The sequence below is a fragment of the Canis lupus genome, chromosome 17 (genome assembly GCF_011100685.1).
Source record: "Canis lupus familiaris isolate Mischka breed German Shepherd chromosome 17, alternate assembly UU_Cfam_GSD_1.0, whole genome shotgun sequence".
Lineage (NCBI taxonomy): Eukaryota > Metazoa > Chordata > Mammalia > Carnivora > Canidae > Canis > Canis lupus.
In genome coordinates this window covers 11112588-11134505 of record NC_049238.1, presented here as the reverse complement: position 1 = coordinate 11134505, position 21918 = coordinate 11112588, and the positions used below count along the sequence as shown (strand labels likewise).

Below are 21918 nucleotides of genomic sequence, written 5' to 3'. Positions count from 1 at the left end.
GCAATGAGCGGATGAATTAGTGTTTTTTATCAAAACTTATTCTGTGTTAGACACGGAGATGTGAATAAAGGATATTTTACTTTATTTTGATGTATAACAAAAATCCAATGACAAATGCGCTTTCATCAATCTTTAATTTCAAAGTAGAGAAATTTTCTAGACAACATGAAGACTTAGCAATAATAATGTTAAAATGAAAAGTAGAAATGCATTTAGGATAATTTAAACAAAAACTTTGGCTAATGAAAAAGTATGATTAACTACTATGATTTCATATACAATAATTCTGTATTTTAACATAACATGTACTAAAAAGCCAACCTTCTACTTGTTTGAATTTATTTTCATAAAGAACATTAAGAATATTCCTGTGATTTCTTCTTTGTAAACAATTTTTTAACAAGTGTTTGATATTGAATAAGGCCTCGGTGTTACGAAGTTTTTTGTTTTTTGTTTTGTTTTGTTTTAGAGGGGTGGAAGTGTTGAATCTTACCTCTCAACACATTGGAAAAATTTTGGAGAGTGTTTAATCAAAATCCTCAAATTTGAATTCTTCTATAGACCAGTTAAATAGCCTTTGCCACGAGCATCAAGTGTGTATTTCCATTTCTAGGTAGACATAGCTGACATTGAGAATGAAGAGAACCGCTATTCTCTCTTTGTGGAACTTCTAGAGTCCAGCCACCAGGAAGTAGAATTTCAGCACTTGGTTTTGCTCTTGCAAGCTTGGCCGCCTATGAGACATGATTCCGTGTAAGTGTTAACATCAAATTAGATTTCTTTTGTCTGCTCTTTAGTTTTAAAAATTCAGTACCTTCAAAAGGAGCCAATGAAAAGAAATATATAAAATCAACATTAGCCTTTAGAGGAAATAAAAATTGTTTATTTGAAGTATTGCAGTTTCTTTCCGTTTCTCCTTGCTCCTACACACATATTTTATCTGAAAATATCAGATCATGCTTAATAATAATGTCTGATTTAGGGGCACTGGGTGGGCTCTGTGCTCAGCAGGGAGTTTGCTTCTCCCTCTCCCTCTGCTCATGTTCTCTCTCTCTCTCTCTCTCTCTCTCTCTTACTCTGTCTCGCTCTCAGATGAATAAATAAAATCTTAAAAAAAATAACATCTGATTTATAATGTCGACAAAATAATTTCGTTCCAGTATTTTCACCAGAAAATGTTTGAGTCTCTTTTAACACAGCTTGCAGCGCTAACTTGAGAATCCATATGGAATAAATTGATAATTTCCATTTATTGAGGACACGCGGTATTATGCACAATTTACATATATTATCAATTCACTCAGTAAACCTACCCAGAAGGCAGTGTTGTCTAATTTTATAGAACAGAGAATGGAAACTCAAAAAGTAAAGGACTTCTAGCAACACATGGCTGGGACATGGAGGAGGCAGGGCTCTCACCAGCGACTGGCCACCTTCACAGCCCGTGCACCCTCCATGTCATGCTGAGCTCACAGCTGCCACTCGTGGCTGCACGCAGTGGTCAGGCCATCCCCGTGCTGTCAGCCAAGGATTCCTTTGGAAGAGGTGGCCAGCTTTCCTCTGAGCACATATGCTATCTGTCATGAACTGCTGCTCCTTGTTGGCAGTAAATTGGAGCACCCGTGCCCCTGTTCCAAACGCCTGCTTGCTCCATAACCCATCTCATACTGCCGCGCTCAGCCGCCAATGCTGCCTAGGCCAGTGCACATCTCTGTGCCTCAGAAGTTAAAGAAGGAGCTCTTCCTGAAGATAAATTATTTTACGAGCAGTGTGGAAAGGACTCCTAGAGAACATCTAATGAAGACTCTTTACCTTAACCCTAGGATGAAACCTTTAGGAATTTCTGAAGCAAACCAAGGAGTTTTTATTTTGGGTCCAACCAAGTGTCTTAGATCGCTTTCATTTGTAGCATAGATGCCATGCAGATATGTAGCTTTTAAGATTAGATTCTTGCCTGCACTATTTGAAGCCCTGCAGTACAGGCTCTCCCATCATAGCCTTCAGTTTTCCATGATGTGACACTGCATTGAAGCAGCATTGCCATTTGGGCCCCGCTGTCTTGGCAGAGCTGCCTTGGGTCGTATGGGTGCTTGTTAAAAGCACTATCCCATACTTGGCTTGCTGAGTCTAGATCTCTCTGTGGGGCCTGGAAATCGGTTTCTACCCAGCTCCTATTCGTGATAATAATGTGCAGTAGATGCGGGACCCACTAATTAGGTTGTCGGGAGTACTTTGCTTTTTAAGCAAATGATTAGGGTTGCATTGTAGATTTCTTCACTCAAAATGGAACTCTCTGTCTAAAGAGAATTTTTCAGAATCAATATACAGCCCCCTCTAGCAGATTAGTTTAGTGGTTTTACAGCTCCTGGTACTTTTAGAACAATGACCATTTCAAAACACGTGCTTACCCACCAGAAGTAAAATCAGTTTCACTTAAGACATTTATTACATTTTAAACATTTAATGCACTTGTAGGTTTTTAAAAATCTTAGTTTTTAAAGGTGGATTCTTTCTTTTGTAGCCACAATGAAGTGAAATTTGTAAATTGCTAACTTGTATTTTAAAAAACCTCCTTTATAAAATTATTAGAAACAAAGCATTACTGGTCTGCTTAAACCGCTCTTACCAGCCATGTCTCCATCCAAGACAGGACCTGAGGATAAGTCAAATTTGTCTGTTTTGGCTTTTTTCCTGGCCCAAATTGGTGTTTAACCACAAGACACTGAATGATGAGACACTTCAGAAATAGGTTCTTAAAAGTACCTTTAAGTTCATTTTTTTTTTTTTTTTTTTTGGTTGGCAGGTAATCCAGTGTATGACTTAAGTGCCTCCAGAATAAACCACCTCCATCGGGGAGGGAGGAGAGAAAGAGAAAGAGCGAGAAAGGCAGGAGGGAGAGGAAGGGAAGGATTGAGTGATAACGACTGAACATTGCCAGTTAACACAATAAAGTTAGAAGCTAAGAAATTTGCTTGATCTACATGACTATTAATTTACTAGAACCAACTTGGGTGTTTAGTTTAATTGGTAGGAAAATGCAGGAAAGCATAATAGATTCGTACTTATGGGGGATTTATAATTCTCATCCAGCGTATCAAAACTGACCAGTGAAAAATACGTTTTGATAATTGTCGACACAGTGAAGTGGCCCTTAGTGGAAATCCAGGAGAGAGGAGTTCAGAAGACTCCCCAGCCCACCAGACCCTCAACAGAGCTTTGTTCCTAGCTTGAAATAAGCAGTATTCTTTGTCCTCACACGATGTTAGTTTGAGCTGAGACACAGAGGTTTCACTGAAGGCTAGTACTGTGAGTCATTTTCCTTAGGGGCCAAGGAATGAAATCCTTTCAAGGGAAGAACCACCCTTGGGTGTTCAGTGTCTAGAGCCTAGAGCTGTGCTACTAAGACAACAGACTCTTTACAAATAGTACAATTATTTTAAAACACTGTAAGTAAAATCCGTAACGTGTTCCTGGGCCCATGGAATGAATGTATCTTTAATTTGTCTCTTGACAAATTAAATCGTGATGTTTGTATGAAGTTATATCCAGAGAAGGGAACCAGAAAGCAATTAGAGAACTGTATGAAGAGCACAGTGGCCTCCATACTGCTTGCATGTGCTCCCAGGCTGACATCTGCAGTGCATGGCCCTTACTGTCCTTCACTCCTGCCCTGCCCCCAGATTCCTCGCCCTAATCGCAGGAGAAACAAGAGCCAGTATGTAGGTCCTAAATGATGAGATGTTTCTGCTATTGAGTTACACTATGGACAAACATCATTCACTGAATAAAGCAATTTTTCAAGGAGAACATTACATTGCTTTTTCAGAATGAAAAAAACTGAGGCCCAGAGAGGTTGAGTGGATTCCCCAGCACCAACTGTCTAAGCTGAGTGTTGAAGTGACTCCCCTGAGTCACCCAAGTGGGAAGCCAGGGAGCCAGCCTGTGAGCTTGACGTGCTATGGTGTGGGGGCCCCCTGTTGTGTTCTGGGTGCCCACCCATGGCTTACTGGGGAGGCCCGCTGGGCATTTGGGGAGGCCACAGCAAGCTCCTTTTTTTCCCTCTGGAAAGTGTTCTCTTTCCTACAAGAGGGACTTGAAAGACCACATCTTCTGGATCATGATTACAATTTCCCAAAGGCATTTTACTACTAAAGGTGGCCTATCTTTTCTTTTTTAACATTTCACACCCCAGTTGTTACAACATTAATCATTCATGCCTCATGTTTTTCTCCCCCAGAACCAGCATAAGCAGCAATCCATGGGTGAGACTAGCTACGGTGATGCTGACCAGGTGTACAGCGGAGAACAAGGCGGCACTCGGGAATGAGGTCTTGAAAATCTGCCGCTCTTTATATAACACCAAGCAGATGCTCCCTGCAGAGGTGAGTGGGGATATATCAAGTGGCTTTCCTGCGGGGCATCCCTTCCCTTATCCAAACTCTTTATCATAAGCAGTGCCAGTGACTGTGCTTGAGGAACACTTAGCTGAAGTTATCAGAAGGTAAAGGCCCATAATTTGGAGTAGATCAAATGAAGAATAGCCATGCTGAGAGGGTGCTTTGAGGTAGTTTGGTCTCTGTTGGAGCTCTGAAGCATATTCCCTTTATAAGTCCCAGAATGTGTAACTCCGCTTTCCGTTCCTTTTGGATGCCTTTTTATGTGTCTTAACTCAAGCTCCCGTGCCCAGAGGTCTGGGGAGCCAGCCTGTGTGTCATCTCTGCCCGGATCCGGCCAGCCGGCAAAGAATAGTAAGCTTCCTCGCACCTCTGGGCGGATGGCCAGCTGCAACCCTCGTTACCTGCCTTCTGCATCGTCGTCATCACGATAAGATTGCATAACCACAATATTTATTCTCTGTAAACGTGGAAAAAACTCAGCTTCCTCCATTTTGACCATCATTCTCTTTTCTCTCTCTGATCCCATAATTTGGCTGTCACAGAGGTATTTGCATAATATATATATAAATTTTACATTCTCAAATAAGCACTTATTAGTTATAGCTCCCTGCTGTGAATCCAACCTCAGCAGTGGATTGTTTGAGCAATTTTTACGTGCCTTAAATATAAGCATTTGGATAATGACACTAAATTGATTAATTGGTTTTCAAGTTTCTACCACATAGGAGATAAACTTGAAAATAAAATGGTAAATATGATTCTTTGAATCCTCACTGTAATCACTCAAGGAAAATATTCTCATTATGAATGTACATTTAATGAATTGTTTTCCAAATGAGGGACTGGCTAAGTGTTCTCCGATTGAATTTTAAAATATTTTATTCATTTAAAGAAGTCTTCTAACCACCAGAAGGACAAAATTTTTCTGTAAATTATTTAAAGTATCACCACCAGAAATAACTTGCCTTTGTACCGTGGTATGTGCTTTGCTTGTATCAGCTGCTTACTTACCTATGATCTGCTGTGCTATATTGTGAGCACCTGAAGGGGGGCGGGGAGCCATAGCTGTGGCTCTCTCTTACCCATGGCAGGATTCAATGCACTACCTCGAGTGGGAGTTCAATGCAGTTTATTGCTCCCACCAGGGTAAGTAGTATGTAAATAATGAGGGGTTCATCTTGGTCTTAACATAAGCTGAGATCAAGCTTTGTTAGGTCAGGACCAAATGCCAGAAGTGCCCCACCAGTTCTGCTGAACCTAGGTTGGGGAAACATGATTTAGGGCTGATTGTCCCTGTATCGAAAGCTGGGTAATGGTGATGACCGACATCCGCTACTACCCTCAGGCTTCCACTCCCACCATCTGGTTTAACCTTTACAACCACCCAAAGGAGGTTCCTTGACCTTCATTTTCAGCTAATGAAACAGAGGCTGTGAGAGCAAAGGTCCCACCCCCACTCGGGCAACAAATGGCAGATCTGGTCCCCAAATGGAGGCTCTTAAGTGCTTGGAAAAGGAATACTTCCACTGGAGACACTCTTACTACTCCTGGGGCGCTTGCAAATTGAATTCTATTATATGGAGTTGTGCAAGTGTGTAGGGTCTACATTATCAGTTCATTTAGATGTCAAAGTGTTAGGATCGCCGTCATTACTTGGAGAAGTTTGTTAGTTTATTTAAATATCCTCATCAGTTTGGTTTTACTACAGTTAGTTCAGAGGCAGGGAATGTAAGTTAGCTGAGAATATGGCCACGGCATCTCTGACCTTGACCACATACTGTTAGCTTTGTAATCAAGGTACAGTAACAGTTACATGTGTTAGCATTCAGCTACCCGGTGATGGGTGACAAACACATCTGAATGTCCAAAGCTGTAGTACGTACTGTCAGCATTGCATTTGAAGTTTAGGGGACGACCTTCTAGGACACGGAGGGAAAAGTATGTTCTTGTTGTTCTTTTTTATTGACTAATGAATAATAAGTCATGATTTGTATTTCCTCTATTAAAAAAGGAGACCGGAATTAAATGAGAAGCTAAATCGCTGTAATGATCCAGCTCCCTAATATGCTTCTACAGCCAGGTTGAGGTACTTTGACCAAGGGAGTAATATTTTATTTGCAGTAGTCCTGCTTGATCTCAGAATCATCAGACTAGTGATTCCTAAGTGTTCTAAGGAAATTGGAATGGATAGCAGAGGGTCTTAAGCACACATCTATTAGAGTACTCCTCACACAACACAGAGAGGGATTTTACTTGCCTTTTCTCTTCATTGGGACTTGGAGCACTGGAAGGGCAGGGAACATCAGATGTAGTCTATCAGCAAGAGGCCCAGCGAGGCATGAAACTACCATCCTGTTGCACGCTAGGCCACAGCGTGATCTGTGTTCATGAGAAAAGCGCTAGAAGCTCTGTACCTCCCTTTGCTGGCCCCTGAAACAAGGAGTTAGACTGTGTGGTCTCAGAGGGAACTCTACTCAACTAGTCCTCAAGGCCCCCAGATCTGAGGCTGTCTGTTCAGGACCCCAGCTGAAGCACACGACTCATGACTTTTCCATAGGCCCATAGGTCTTGTAGGGTGGGAGAACCATACTGGATTAAGCCCCCTTTTGAAGTAGGTCCCTATCAGTTGTCTGTTCCAGTTTGATGAGACGAGACATAATAATTATCAAAAGAGTTGTGTTGCCACGGTGACTTGTTTATTTTCCTTACGCTGCCTCAGTGCTGTCTTTCAACTGGGTACAGATTTTTTTTTCCTTCGGATGCCATGATTAAAGGAGTCTTGCCACTGTTATGTACTATTTTTATTGATTGTTAAATGTGCTCAAATGTGAGTTAAAATTGTTACAAAGGGAGGAACATTGTAATTAAGAAATGGAAATGCCTTGTTAAGTTTATTTTACCACATTTGGAAATTACAGTCTAATTTCAGAACCACATAATATTTAATATCACTGTGGTAGGAAAATTATCCATGACTCACTTTTTTATAACCCAGTACCTTTGGTTGTCCTACTGTATGTTCTATAAAGTATGTTTGCCTGTCTGAAACAGGAAAGGATATGTAAAGGGACTTACCTTTTGCTTCATCTACCTTTCCCATCCCTCCACTAAGTTCCCATATTTAGAGATTTGTTGTTGTTGTTGTTGTTCTTCATGACTTTAGAACATCCTTATGTCATGTCTGCTATTGTTCCTGGTACTTGTTTACTTGCGACCATGTTGGTTTGGCTGATTGTAAATATTACCAGAAGGATAAAATCAGTGTTGCTCACAGACCATGTGTCCTACAGTCTTAAACGTTCTGTATCCTTCTTCATAGCTTGTATCCATGGCAATATATGAAGCACTCTCAGGAACCGGGGATATTCAGAATGAGAAGTTGGCATAAAACAGATTATGGCATTTAGAGATTTAAAATTCCAAGTTTTGGCAATTTGTGACTGACCCTGAAGGTCCCTGGTTCACTGAGGCGCACAGCATGAACAAAGGTCACAGGTGCTTTGGGTAAGGTGGATAGGAATTAGATGCCTAGCTGATAAGTGAGTGTAGCTTATCTCCAGCCTCTAAATCACAATATGATTGTTTTTTCTCGTCATTGATGTACTTTTGATAATGTCTAGAGTTTGATTTTCAGATCAGATGACACCCATCCCTGTATACTTTGTGCCCCCCCCCACCCCCCCCCACCACCCGCGTTCCCGCTGCAGACCCGGCCACATCTTTGGATGCCGCATACCCCAGGAGAAGCAGGAGAGCTATGTAAGGACAGAAAAAGACCCTGGGTGGATGGCTTTTGCGGCCATCAGCCACAGGAACTGTGCCTCGGGGCATCACCATATATCTAGTCCACAGGGATCTGGCCTGGCATCTGTTCCTCTGCATTCAAGGCCTCATGTTCTGTATCTTGCTGGCTAGGCAGGTTTGAGCTGGGAAGGTGCCTGTGGAGTGTTTTATGGCTGTCTTTGCTACTCTGACCTTTCTAGGAGCTCCTAAAATCCCTCTATCAATCTCCTGATAAAATGTCTTCTTGTAACAGAGGATAAGATATCCAGAGAACCTAGTATAGTAGTTAAATACAGAGTATTTAGCCAGTAACTGTTATCTAAGAGATAAAAAGTACTCAGTAGCTCAAAAAAGCACTCCTTCATTCTTGGATGTCCTTGATTTTATCCTTCATGTAATATTTTCCATCGGTAAAACCATCATGGCCATAAGTCAGCAAGTACCATGAGCAACAGCAAGCATGACAAAAAGGTATTCTAAAGAGTCAGGAAGGAAAAAAAAAAAAAAAAAACCCTCCAAATATGGGAAATTAGTCAGGGAACAGGAAACAGGGGTGAAGGAAAGGTAAGTCTCCTGTCCTAGGCAGTTAGGCACACATACTTCATCATAATCTGTCCATTTTGCCTGCTCAGAGCGGTATCCAGGTTATTTTAATAAAAGGTGTCATCAAAGCCAAGGTCAACCAAATATCATAAGTTGCTGAGAGATACCTGTTTATGTATTACTGTTAACTTAGTGAATAAATAGGTATGAGTGCTGAGAGGGAATTATATACAAATATTTTTAGGTATAATATATTCCAAGCAAGTTTAGAATACAGAGAAGGGAAAATACTCTTGCGCTCAGGTGAGGCAGATGGACAAATGAGTAATTACAATAATGCAAGATGATAGTGTAGGAAGTATTTACAAAGTATTGTGGGAATATAGGAGTGCTGGACCTGGGAAGTCAGAGGTGGCTTTGTAGGAGATGGGGTTTTCCTGAGCCCTTTTCCACTGAGACTCCAAGAACCAGTCAGGGTCCATCAGAAAAGCAGCAGAGGTAAATTCTCATGCACAAACCCAGCGGTGTGCAGGACCTCAACATTGCTGCCTCCCTCCAGGACAGTAGCCACTGGCCATGTGTGGTTATTAAAATTTAAACTTAAGGACAATTGAATAAAAACTTAAAAGCAGTGCCTCAGTTGCGCTAGCCAGATCTCAAATGCTCACTAGCCATGTGCAGCTGCTGGCTGCCAGGTGGAACAGCAGAGGTTGAGAGCATTCTGTGGTGGCCGGAAGGTCTCCTGGGCAGCGCTGTGAGGAACATGGGGGTGGGGGGGCATTGCTGTGATGTTCCAGGAAGAGGAAGGCAACAGAAGCAAGTTGGTGCGTGACCGCCATGTGAAATTGTCATACATGGGACTTTATATTTCATCCTCCCAAATATTCTCTGTAGGTTTTGGCATCCCGGATTACAAATCTGCTTTTCTCTTTGCCCTAGATGCTCGGTGAGACTCCTCTGTAGGACTTTGTGCTTTAGGGCATGCAGAGCACTTTACTGAGTTAGAATCTATGATGTTTGAAGTACAGAATTTACAGACCTGTTACCCTGCCAGTATAGATCATTTTCCCACAAGTTCATGTAGCAGGACCTTCCAATCTGAAATTGAAGGCCTTGCTGATTTCCAGCAGAGACCACTAAGGGGAAAAGGTAAAACCACTACAGTGAGTGGAATGCCAAAGAGGCCTTTATCCTGGGCTTCACATGGGACCTTCTCCTTTTATCAACACGTTATAATAATGTAAAGAAATGATGAAAATGTCATAAATGTGAGTTTTTCTTCTCTGATACGCTGTTGTTGGAGTAGTACAAGATAAAGATCAGTCCAATGAGGGAGGGGGACAGTGATTTCTTAATTCTTTCAAAAACAACCCTTGCCTTGTATAATGAAGTTATAGTCATTGTCTGGCTCTTGGTCCAGATGTTCTGTTCTTTATGTTACAGCTACAGTTAGGACACTGGGGGAACGTATAGCTCAGCAGGGAGGAAGAGCTTGCAAATTTATTGTCTCTTCTCTTCAACTTCAGTTGTGAAGGATTATCATTTGTTATCTTATATAAAAGTCTGCTCTCTGATGACAGGTTCTGCTAGGATAATAAAGCGTTGAGAATCAAATTCAAATGCATATGTGGAGATCTAAATACATTTTCATTTTTTCTGGACCACAGATAGTCTTCATGAAACATTCAGTTCACCTTGACATTAGAATTATAAACAGGTTTTTTAAATATTTAAGTTGCTGATTTTTCTTGTTGCAGAGGACAACTAGAAATTGTTGATAATATTAACAGTGGGTAGCAATTTTTAATCATTTGCTGTGTGTCTAGTAGCTGCTGAGCATTGTGTACTATTCATTAATGCTCAGGCTCACACTCATATACAAAACTGCAGAGTAGATATAATTACCTCTATTTTATTGGTGAGGAAATGAGGGCTCTTGAGAGATTAGTAGAATAGAGTTCTGCGTCCTTCCAGGAGGATACTAGACAGCCAGCCATTAAACACAATATCTGATGAATATCAGGTGAATATCTGATAGCTCTGAAAGATTGTTTACTATCTATTGTGAAATGAATGAAGCAGGTACCAAACACGACATCACTGCGTCCCTACGTGTGCTTCATACGCGCACACACACACCACCTGCATAGGAAAAGGTGTGCTGAGACCCCACCCACACACCACCTGGGATACAGAGTGTGCCTCCTGCTTCCTCGGAGCTCACAGAATTGCACTTGTGGTTTCAGGGTGTGAAGGAGCTCTGCTCGCTGCTGCTCAGCCAGTCCTTGCTGCTACCAGCCCTGAAACTTCTCCTCGAGAGCCAGGATGAGAGCCTTCATGCTGTGGCGCTGGAGCACATCACTGCTATCGGCAAGGTATTCCCAGTGGAATTTACTCTTGTTTCTGTTTCAGAGAAATGAATTAGTGTTGTCATTCTCATAAATAATATCCATGATTTATTTAAGGCCATTTTATCTGCAGTACTCTGTGACCACAGTGGGTCCCCCTGTTTTGTCTAAGAAGTACATATTTGTCTATTTTATAAACATTTACTAAGCTCTTCCCATGAACCAGACTCTGTTTATGTGCTGAGAATACAGATCCAAATTGTGAAGCAGTTTCTCTAGAGAAGCCAATGTCCCGATCCCTCTGAGGAGATGTCAGAGCAGCCCAGGACTAGTGGACTTTTGTCCTTGCACCTTGAAATTTGGATCGAAGGAGTCTGTTGTGTCAGGCGGACTCCTGTGCCTGGATGTAGGTGTTTGGCTACCTACTAATTAAAGGGGAGACAGTGGCTGCCAGTAATGTTTGCTGGCACCACCTGAAATCTCTAGCTCTTCTTTCCTCTGGCAGACGAGTGCGCCATTGAAGCAGTGTCTTGGCTTGAGGAAGGACATACTGAAGTCGAGGCCTGAGATTTCTCCCTCAGGCTGGTTGTCTTGTTACCATGATCAAGGAAGAAACTTTCACTTCTCTTTTAAAATTTTACACTTTGGGAATAGATAGCTCAAGGTTGTGTTTTAATGAATTTGTGTTGTATGATCCATACTGAAACCCTTCTATAGGGAGGTCATTCTTTCATTTGAGGTTTTGTTTGTGTGTCTTTGTGAGTGTGCACACACACACAATTTTAGGTGTGTGGATAAGCTCATGCACATGAGTTTTTAACAAAAATGTAAGGGGATGTTTTCTTTCTTTCTTTTTTTTTTTTTAAGGGGATGTTTTCTAGAGACCAGAGAGGGGAGAAAAATTCTAGAGCAGAAGTATAGATTTGCCAAACAAGACAATGAAGAGATTTAATGACAGCAGATACAGAAAGTTAGGTAGATGGTTACAGAAAGTAGACTATAATTGCGTTTGAAAGTAGTTATTATGGGGACGTCTGGGTGGCTCAGTGGTTGAGCATCTGCCTTCAGCTCAAGGTGTGATCCTGGAGTCCTGGGATCAAGTCCTACATCGGGCTGTGTGGAGCCTGCTTCTCCCTCTGCCTGTGTCTCTGCTTCTCTCTCTCTCTCTCATGAATAAATAAATAAAATCTTTTAAAAAAATAGTTATAATGAACAAAATGAGAAAAATCTAATGCATTTATTCATTGAGATGTATTTCTGAATTCTGTAAAGATTTTGTGATGACCCTTCAGAGTCGCTGACGATTGACCATAGCGGGGCCGCCCTATAGACTAAGGAGGGGTAGAGGGGACCTGCATGCTGGGAGCCCCCCATCCATCTGTGCTGAAATAAGCATTGCAGAACGTTGGGAGTTTACAAGAAGCTAAGATTACAGTGGGTTTTTTCCCCTTAGCCAATTTTTTTTTTTTTTTTGTAAATCCAAGAAATCAGGAAGAAAGCGAAAAACAGAAGAAAATTAGGCTGCACATTTCCAGTGCTTTTTTTTTTCCCTCCCCACCATTGTACGTTGTGTTAGTGTCTCTGCCTAGGTACTCCCACTGAGTTTGCCATGGGCCTCTTCGAGAATAAAGCAGTGATGTATTATACATTGCCTTTCCATATTCATCCTGTATACAGCTCTCTTGATGCACTCCTAAATTCCATAGGCAAGTGTATCCAGTTTTCATTTTAAAGATTCTTCATCTCCAATGATTCTCTCAGAACTGCAGGGGAACTGTGGGTCTGAGAACTGCTGACTAGCTCTGCTATGCCCGCAACACACAAACATACCCACACGCCCTCTACCCAGCACCCCCTACACACACACACACACACACACACACACACACACAGGCTGGCAAAATAAGAAACCAAGAGGAACCTTGCAACACCCAAATCATTTCTAAATGGTGCTGATTTACCTCTGTAACACTTTGATCTAATGTGTGGCATTATGCTAAAACGGTGGTTTTGAAACACCCCTGCAGACTGGGTGGTTTGCCTGGGGTTGTGATGATAACACCCAAAACCTCTGTGGCCTTCAGATCAAAAATCAAAACCAGCGGTGTCAGTTGCTGAGAGGAGTCACTTACCTACCACCAAGACCCTCACCTGTGGAGATTTGGTAATGAGACTTAACTGCAACTTCTCTACACTAGGGTTGAGTATTCCCATGCGGCTAACCCATCTGTGACCTTAAAATGTGTTCACAAAAATGCTGAGTATCTGCATACCTTGAGCATCCTCCAAAGAGCTAAGGTTTGGCAGAATTTTCCTGTTTTAAATATTTTTAACTTTTGAGGTAATTTTAACTTCGCCTTCAGTTGTAGGAATTAGTACAGCGAGATCTCTTACACCCTTCTCCTGGTTTTCCGCAATGGGAACATCTTGCATAGCTGTAGTGTGATGTTCTAACCAGGACAGTAACACTGATACAGTCTCTGGGCCGTCTTCAGATTTCAATCATTTTACCTGCCCTCATCCGGTGGGAGTCTGCATGCAGTCCTATGCAGGCTGTCACATGTAGATTTGTGTCACCACCGCTGCAGTCAAGACACAGAGCTGTTCATCCCAGGAATCCCTCGTGCAATCCTTTGTTGCCACAGCCACCTTCTCCCTCCACCCCCTCCACCCCCAGCAGCCTGTGGCAACTACTGATCTGTTCTCCATCTCTGTCACTTTGTCATTTCAAGAATGCTAGATCAATGAAATAAGAAATGACTGTGGTTCATCATTCTCTCCCAGCACCTTTAAAAGGTCATGTGACACTTCTCTAAGGGAAGGGTTCAGTGGGCTCCAGTGCAGGGCTCTTGACCAGCTATTTTTATTTTATCAAAAAACTTTTTTCTGGGCAGCCCTGGTGGCGCAGCGGTTTAGCGCCGCCTGCATCCCAGGGCGTGATCCTGGAGACCCTGGATTGAGTCCCACATCAGGCTCTCTGCATGTGCCTTCTCCTCCCTCTGCCTGTGTCTCTGCCTCTCTCTCTGTCTCTGTGTGTGTGTGTGTGTGTGTGTTTCTATGAATACATAAAGTCTTTTAAAAAAAAAAACTTTTCTGACTAGATGTTTTTAAATCACCCGTGGTATTGCAGTGAAAAATATAATACACTTGCTTTCTTTTTTTTGTTTTTATTTTGCTATTTACTCTGTCCCTTAGTAGAGAGCCTGAGTTCATCAGTAAGTTCCGTTTCCCCCTCATGGTTACTGATGGTAGTTGTGTTGACACTAAAAGAAAAAAATGTCCAGCAAGGGCACTCCTCCGATAGGCCGCTGCTCCTGCACAGCATGTGGAACCAGGTGGAAAACACCCCCACTCACTCGCTGATCGCATGTATTATTTCACTATTCATTAGAAGATGCTGACAGCTTTAGGTGTTTACAGCTTCGCGGATGATGTGTAAGTGCTGATGCCAGAGATTGTATGGGCTTTTCCTCCAATAGTGGTTCTCATTTCCTTCTCTAAGCTGTTCTGAAATTGCAAACCTCTAGTGTTTAGCATCTAACATCTTACAAATGGCCAGCAGCCTCTTTCCTGAAGAAATAGAAGGTCTTTCTTAGAGATTATATTGTTAATGAGTAATTAAAACCCTTGTGTGGTACAGAGCTTCCTCAGCTAACAATGAGGTTACATCTCAATAAATCCATCATAAGTTGAGAATATCATAAGTCAAAAATGCATTTAATACACCTAACCCACTGAACACCAGACCTTAGCCTCACCTGCCTCACCTACCTCACACATGCTCCGAACACTTCCATTAGCCTACAGCTGGGCAAAATCTTCTAACACAAAAGCCTATTTTATAATAAAGTATCGAATATCTCACATAGTTTATTGAATACCGTCCTGAAAGTAAGAAACAGAATAGTTGTATGGGTGCAGAAGGGATGCTCACCCTCGTGGTCACGTGGCTAATAGGGAGCTGTGGCTACTGCTCAGCTGCGCTTGGCTCTCCAGTGATTCTCTCCCACTGTTAGAGCACAAGTTAGATGATTGGTCCTCATCTGGGTTTCAAGAGTCATACTGTTACATCCCGTGCCAGGAGAGGGACTGATGCTTACGCCCGGAAGTGGAGTCTGAATATCGTTCAAATAGACACCGTACAGAAGAAACCCTGCAGGCATTTCCTTACCTGAGCATGCACTTGTGCTGCCCTTTTATTTTCCTGCCCTTGTAGTTGATGTTTAATAACTTTTATTAGTAAGCAGTATATGTAAAAATGAGACAAATACCCTGTCCTCAAGTAGACAGTGCAATAATATTAAATAATCTTCTTTAAAGTAACTGGAATGAGGCCCTGCATACATTATGTTCCTGGAATTTCAGCTTACCTCATTACTATAATTACTCTTCCCTTTGTATAGATCCATAAAATCAAAGATTTTAATTCAGAGAAGGTTCATTACCTGTTGTTGAAATCGGAATTTAAGCAGATAACATTTTAATGACTTGGAAGACAGCGCTTTGTGCTTTAATAGATTTCTTCCCCAAGATCTGCAAAATTTCATTTATTCTCAAAAATTCATTACCGACAGAAGAAATAATCGGTGACCGAGATGGAAGGCATTTACTCATTTTATGATATGTGTATGCCCTCTTCTTCTAGAACATGCTTCATGCCTGGTTTGACTGCAGTGACTTTAGCCATCTCCTGAACTTGAACTCTGCACCAGGAGTTGTGCGGGGCACTTTTAAAAGCAGAGGTTACCGCTCCCCCTAAAGACGGTCTGTTTTTCAGAGGTGGAATCTGGGGCCCAGAGAGAATGTCCTTAACAAGGTCACACAGCTGTTCAGCAAAGAAACCAGGGTTGGAAATCGGTCTCTAGCCCAGTCTGTCTTCTCTTGCTAAGACTAGACTGCCTCTCACTCGAATTTAGTTATTCGATCACAGGAATCAAATCACCTAATCCTCCTGGACTTGTCTCATATTTATTTCAAACATCCAGCTGAGTCCAGAAATGACAGAACATTATCTCTTTCCTCAAGCTCTGAAAGCAACAATCAAGCAAATGTCAAGGATGTGGGTTTTTCCACAGACTATATACACGGAAGAAATTCTTGATCAATTAAAAAGTCACATATTTTTAAAAGTCAGAAAAAGTGTGTGTGTGTGTGTGTGTATCCTTCAAGGAATTACAACTTCTAAGCTTTAAAGCAATAGAAAAAAATCATAAAACAACAGTTCTTTTCCTGACAATGTAAAACTTCTTTAAAGCAAATAGTCAAAACAGAATTGCAAACAGTTTAGGGGCGACTGGGTGGCTCAGCGGTTGAGCACCTGCCTTCAGCCCAGGGCGTGCTGGGATCAAGTCCCATGTCATGCTCCCCGTGAGAAGCCTGCTTCTCCCTCTGCCTGTGTCTCTCTCTCTGTCTCTCTTGAATAAATAAATAAAATCCTTAAAAAAAAAAAAAAAAGAATTACAGTTTAGAATGTTTATTATACCTAAAATCAGGGTTAATATTTAAGTTCTACAAAGAACTTGTTCACATGTGAAAGAACGATATAACAACTCTAGTAAAGGAGCAAAGGATTTCATGCTTCCCACAAGAAAAAATAAAAACGATAGGAAATAACATGGAAAAAAAATGATCTTGCCAATAAACATTCAGATTAAAGCATCTTTGAGGTATCATTATGTATTTCCTAAATTAGCCAAGTAATTTTTTCAAAATAATAACTGCCAAAGCTGAGACGTGGACAGTGAAACCAACACATTCAGCTGATGCTCCCCGTGTAAACTGGACAGTGGACTTTACTGTGGCTGCACTCGCATTCACGTCCACGCCAAAAAAAGGTTTCAGGTGCTCCCACATATTAGCGTGCGTGCACTGCGGTGGCAAAGCACCACAGACTGGGAGACCCAAATAGCAGAAATTTATTGTCTCATAGTTATGGAGGCCAAAGTCCAAGATCAGGATGTCAGCAGGATTGATTTCTTCTGAGGCTTCTCTCCTTGGCTTGCAGACAGCCGCTTTCGCTCTGTGTCCTCACATGGTTGCCCCTTGGTCCCTGTGTCCTCTCCTCTTTATAAAGACACCAGTCAGATTGGATTTGGACCCACCCACGTGACTCATTCAGCCTAATCACCGCTTTAAGGCTTTCTCTACAGTCACATCCTGAGGTCCTGGGGGTGAGGACCCAACACAGGAACGAGGGGAGGGCCACAATTCATCCCGTAACACCCACTTATGCCTGTCTGATAATTTATCCTAAGGAAGTAATTCAAAGAAAGCACAAATATTAAAAAAATAATAATAATAATTCATTGGTAGTACTTCAGTAATTAATAACATTTTAAAACAGCTGAAATATTCCTAGCAGGAGAAGGTAAATAACCTTTATCTCCACTCAGTAGACTATTTTGTAGCCATTACAATTCTTAAAAATGAAAACTACTAAGTAAAAATGTTAAAATCTTTTTAACGTATCATGAGTAGACTACAAATACCGTATGATTACGAAAATAATCTCTGTGCACATGGAGAATTACTGGAGAAGAAAAGAGGAAAAAGTAATTTTCTGGTGATCCATATATAGATGATTTGTTTTTTTTTAAACTATTTCTACTTTTTAAATTTTAAAATGGAAAATAAAGTAGATTTTAGGAGTAATGAGTGGTAAGACAGTACCAGACTTTTAGTGCCTTAAGTTAGAATTTTGGTCAAAAATAAGAATGAAGAAAAGTCAAGGCTTATTAACAAATTAACATGATAACTCAGCCGTGTGGCAGTCACATCCGGGAAGGCTCAGGGGCGCCAGGCTCTGCTCGTCCCAGGAGGACCCAGCTGGCCTTGGCGGCCCTCCGGCAGGAGGCCCAGTATGTGGAGAGGAGCGGCTCTGGCTCCCCGTCACCTTGGGCAATCCATCTCTTCTCTGACCCTCAGGCTCCTCTTCTTCAAGATCAGTTGTTGGGACGGGTCCCCACAAAGGCCGTCTTGTTTCTCTTTCTGTATTCTTTCATTCATTGTTTTGTCCCAAATATGCACAGAATAATTGTGCAGCATTCTCCTTGTACATGACAATCATAAAGTATACTCTAGGCCATTCTGTAGCTTTTGCAAAGAGCAGGAACCAGGTACAAGATCAGAGAAAGGAAATAAGGTCAGCCACTTACATTTTCTCAGCACCTGATTACTAGACACTAAACCAAAATTTCCCCCCAAACCTTGGCCTGGCCACTGCCCCAACTCCGTGGAGGTCAGCGATCTTGGTCTCTTGAGGGACCTTCTGGGTGGGCCAGGGCCAGAGGAGAAATTCTGTATTTTATTTCCATTCTGCCTTAGGCTTTCTTAGCCAAGGGAGGGCCTGGAGAGCTTTTAGAGGGTCGGTGCCTACCCCGCCCGCCTGCTGCCGCGGACTCCCACCCTGCCAGGACGTGGCCGCCATCCAAAAGGCTGGGCGCCTCCAGCAGGAAGCCGATCTTAGGGATGTCATCGCACTGGAGAAAAGCAACAGAAGAGGGGAGTGAGAGGAGCAGCAGCTGCAGGCATTGACAGAAGCCTTGTCTCTTCCTTGAGCTGGGAAAATCCATCACTCCCTTTCTAGGAGACTTTCAGGCCCCCAAAGGGAGGGTTCGTGAGTAAACAGAATAATAAAGGTGTCCTCGCCTTGAAGACTTATTCAGGGCAGCAAAGAAAGTATTGCCCTGCAGTGTTTGGATGCTGAGCCTTTTATCTGTACACTTTATCAAACATTTGCCTTGTAGCATCCTGGCACACACTCTGGTCCCTCCTGGAGGGCTAGGTGGAGGGATTCTTTATTTTTAAGGGTGAACCAAACATTAACACACAGTCGCTCACGTGCCCTGTGTGTGTGAGTGTGCACGCATGTGCAGGGAGGCAACAGTAACGGTGAGAGGGTGAGAGCATTAGGATCATTCATTCATTCGTGGGTTCATCCCACACGTCTTGCCCGAGCCCCTGGCACGTGGCCAGCACTAGTCTAGCCCTCGGGGACGCAGGGGTACACGGAAACGGTAGGACCTCTGCTCTGGAGGAGCTCCTCTTCTGGAGGCGAGCAAACAGGCAAACTAGTCCGGGGCGAGGGCTCCTGGTCTGGCTCAGCCCATGACGTTCGGCGCTGGACAGGTTTCTGCATCCCTCTAGTGAGGTAACTGTCTTAAAGGGCTGCTTTAAGGCCGAGACCGCGTGCTCGCTGGCACCGGGGCAGCCCCCAGTAAATGCAGACGTGGTGATGGTGGGGGCAGCACCCGCATCAGGTCAAGATTCTTGTTTCCTAGCCCTGAAGTGGAAGAAGGGGGGGGGGGGGAGCTGGGAGGCAGGAAGATACACGGGAGCCAGAAGCAGCCCCCCGTGCGGTATGTTGAGAGCACACGTGCCCCTTGTAGCAGGAAAGCTGGCCTTTCGTACCACTTTCCTCTCCCACTATCCAGCCTCTAAGAACAAAAACAAAAGGTGCTAAACTGAGTTCGGCCTCAGTGGCTCCCTGAGCCAGAGGGGGGTGAGCAGTGTGTGCCCGTCCGTGCTGGCGCAGCGAGAGACCAGGGCTGCCGGAGACCCTGCAGCTCTCGAATCCGGCTCTATTCAGTCTCCGCAGAGCTGGCGGTCTTACCGTGCCCTTGGCCGGTTCACAGAAACGTGACAACGTTCAGTAATGTAGGTTCATTCAGCCGTGTAGCAAATGTGGATTAAACCGGATGCTGGACTAGAAGGAGGCTAGAGCCTCTGTGCCCTCAAGAAGCCCCCAGTCTGGTGGGGGAGACAGGCCTACAGATCTCTCCCGCCCGAGGAGCATCTGTAAAGTGCCTTGGAGCGTGGAGGAGGGAGGACGCAGCTGGGCCTAGAGATTTAGGGGAAGTGTCACCCAGAGGATGGCCTGGAGCTGACGTATGTTGGCTTTAAAGGATCACTAGGTTACAGGAAGGGAGACGCTCCCCGACTGTGGGCGGTCATTCCTGTCCCCAGAACTGCTTTTGTGTTAATTCTTGAAGCAGGTAGACCCAGCTGACCTCCTCAGTGGCCTTTCCTCCCGTCTCAGAACATGCAGGAAGACCACACTGTGTTCACTCGTTTAACGTAGTCGGTCTAAGCATTAGTTAATTGGCTCTGAAATGCCACCTTATTTCTGTGGTTCCTACAACCGAAATTACCAAAAGTGCGCAGTGACATGAAGAAGCACCGTCATGAAGCTGTTTGATGACACTCGAGGTAAATGAGGAGCTCAGACTTTTGATGTTGATTAATGTTGACTTGAATCCTTACAAAAAAATAGAGACAATAATATAAAATAGAAAAAAAAAAGCATAAGCTAAGTGTCAGAGCCATAGGAAACCACACAGAGACTAAGGGGGTAAGACGAGGGAGGAAGCACAGGATATCCAAGCGGAAAGAGCCCGGAAATCAGGCCACATAACGTCGGGCACCAAAGCTCTATGAAAATGTCTTACGGGGCACCTGGGTGGCTCAGCTGAGTTTCTGACTCTTGATTTCAGCTCAGGTCCTGATCGGGGGTCGTGAGATCGAGCCCCACATCGGGCTCTGTGCTCAGCAGGGCGTCTGCTTGAAGATTCTCTCCCCTCCAGCCGCCCCCCCCCCCCCCCGCTTGTGGGCTTGCACACATATGCTCGCTCGCTGTCTCAAATCTTTTTTTTTTTTTTTTAGGTCTAAAAAAGGTAAGTTTGGTACTGAGCTTTCTAGAGGCTTAAGCAAGAACAGCCCACAGCCCTCCTGTCCGTTATCCTTTTTACATCAACGGGGTTGATGGATATATTTTCTCCGTGGAGTAGAAATAAGGTTTTCCTATTCTGGAAAGAATTTATTTCATGTGGATCTCCGTACAGAGAGGTTTGGGGTTACAGGACGTGGGCCCAGATGGTAAATGCAGCTGGCCCCATGACTGCCAGGACGTGAAGCCAAGTTCCCAAACCTCCTTTCCCTCCTCTGTGCCTCCTGGGGCTGAACTGGAAGGAGTCAAAGAAGTGGGACGTGCACACAGTGGGCGGTTTCTGGCCCCCAGTGACCCGGGGCTCTCGGTAGGTGCCCGGGCCTGGCGCTGCAGGGGAGCCCTGTGCGTGACCCCCGAGTGTGTGTGCTCGCAGACACTCAGGCCCACACGCGTGCTCCGTGAGCCAGGGTCAGGGGCCCTGGGGTGGGGCAGGCGGAAGGGCAGTGTGGCAGCCAGCGGAGGGGGTGCGTGCCGAGCTGGCTGGCCAGGGCCAAGCAGGGCCACGCTCATGTGTTTGCCTGTGTCCTCTCTTCAAGGTGAATGACTCAAACTGTGACCAGGAACTCCTCTCCCTGCTCCTGGACGCCAGGCTGCTGGTGAAGTGCATCTCCACTGCCTTCTACCCACGTATCATCGAGCACCTGGTGGCCAGCCCGCGGCCAGGGCGCTGGGACGCGGAGGGGCTGGCCAGGCACCTGCGGGAGGCTGGCCACGAAGCCGAAGCCGGGTCGCTCCTTCTGGCCATGAGGGGGACGCACCGGGCCTTGCGAACGTTCAGTGCAGCGCTCAGCGCGGGTCGCCAGTGGGTGTGAGGCTCCCCAGCCCCCGTGTGGAAGGAGCCCCACAGCCCAGTGCGTCCAGATCGACTGTTCTCAGTGGCTCCAACACACTGCAAATAAAGGCGTATATACGTGACGAGCATCGCTGATGCTTTTTCTTTCTTGCGGTGACTGGTTAACGTACTTTCTCGTGGACACAGAAGACTGGACTCTCCATCCCCCACTGCCTTGTCTGGATAGAACATGATGAATGAAGACAGTCTGGGTGTGGGGGTGGGTAGGGCTGCATTTGAAAGGGAGAGTGTGTGCAGAAGGGTCCGTGGTGGGGAGGTCTCGGGTTACGC

General features: G+C 44.1%; 1 protein-coding gene across 1 annotated transcript in view; it reads left to right on the top strand.

Annotated features, from left to right (window-relative positions):
• NBAS (NBAS subunit of NRZ tethering complex) overlaps nucleotides 1-21713 on the top strand; it is a 319521-nt gene extending 297808 nt beyond the window's left edge. The window contains exons 49-52 of the mRNA XM_038560813.1: nucleotides 614-753; nucleotides 4238-4382; nucleotides 10970-11098; nucleotides 21332-21713. Coding sequence (XP_038416741.1) covers nucleotides 614-753; nucleotides 4238-4382; nucleotides 10970-11098; nucleotides 21332-21607 — 690 coding nt within the window. The 3' untranslated portion in view covers nucleotides 21608-21713. The remainder of the gene's footprint in view (nucleotides 1-613; nucleotides 754-4237; nucleotides 4383-10969; nucleotides 11099-21331) is intronic.
• Nucleotides 21714-21918: the final 205 nt, after the last annotated feature.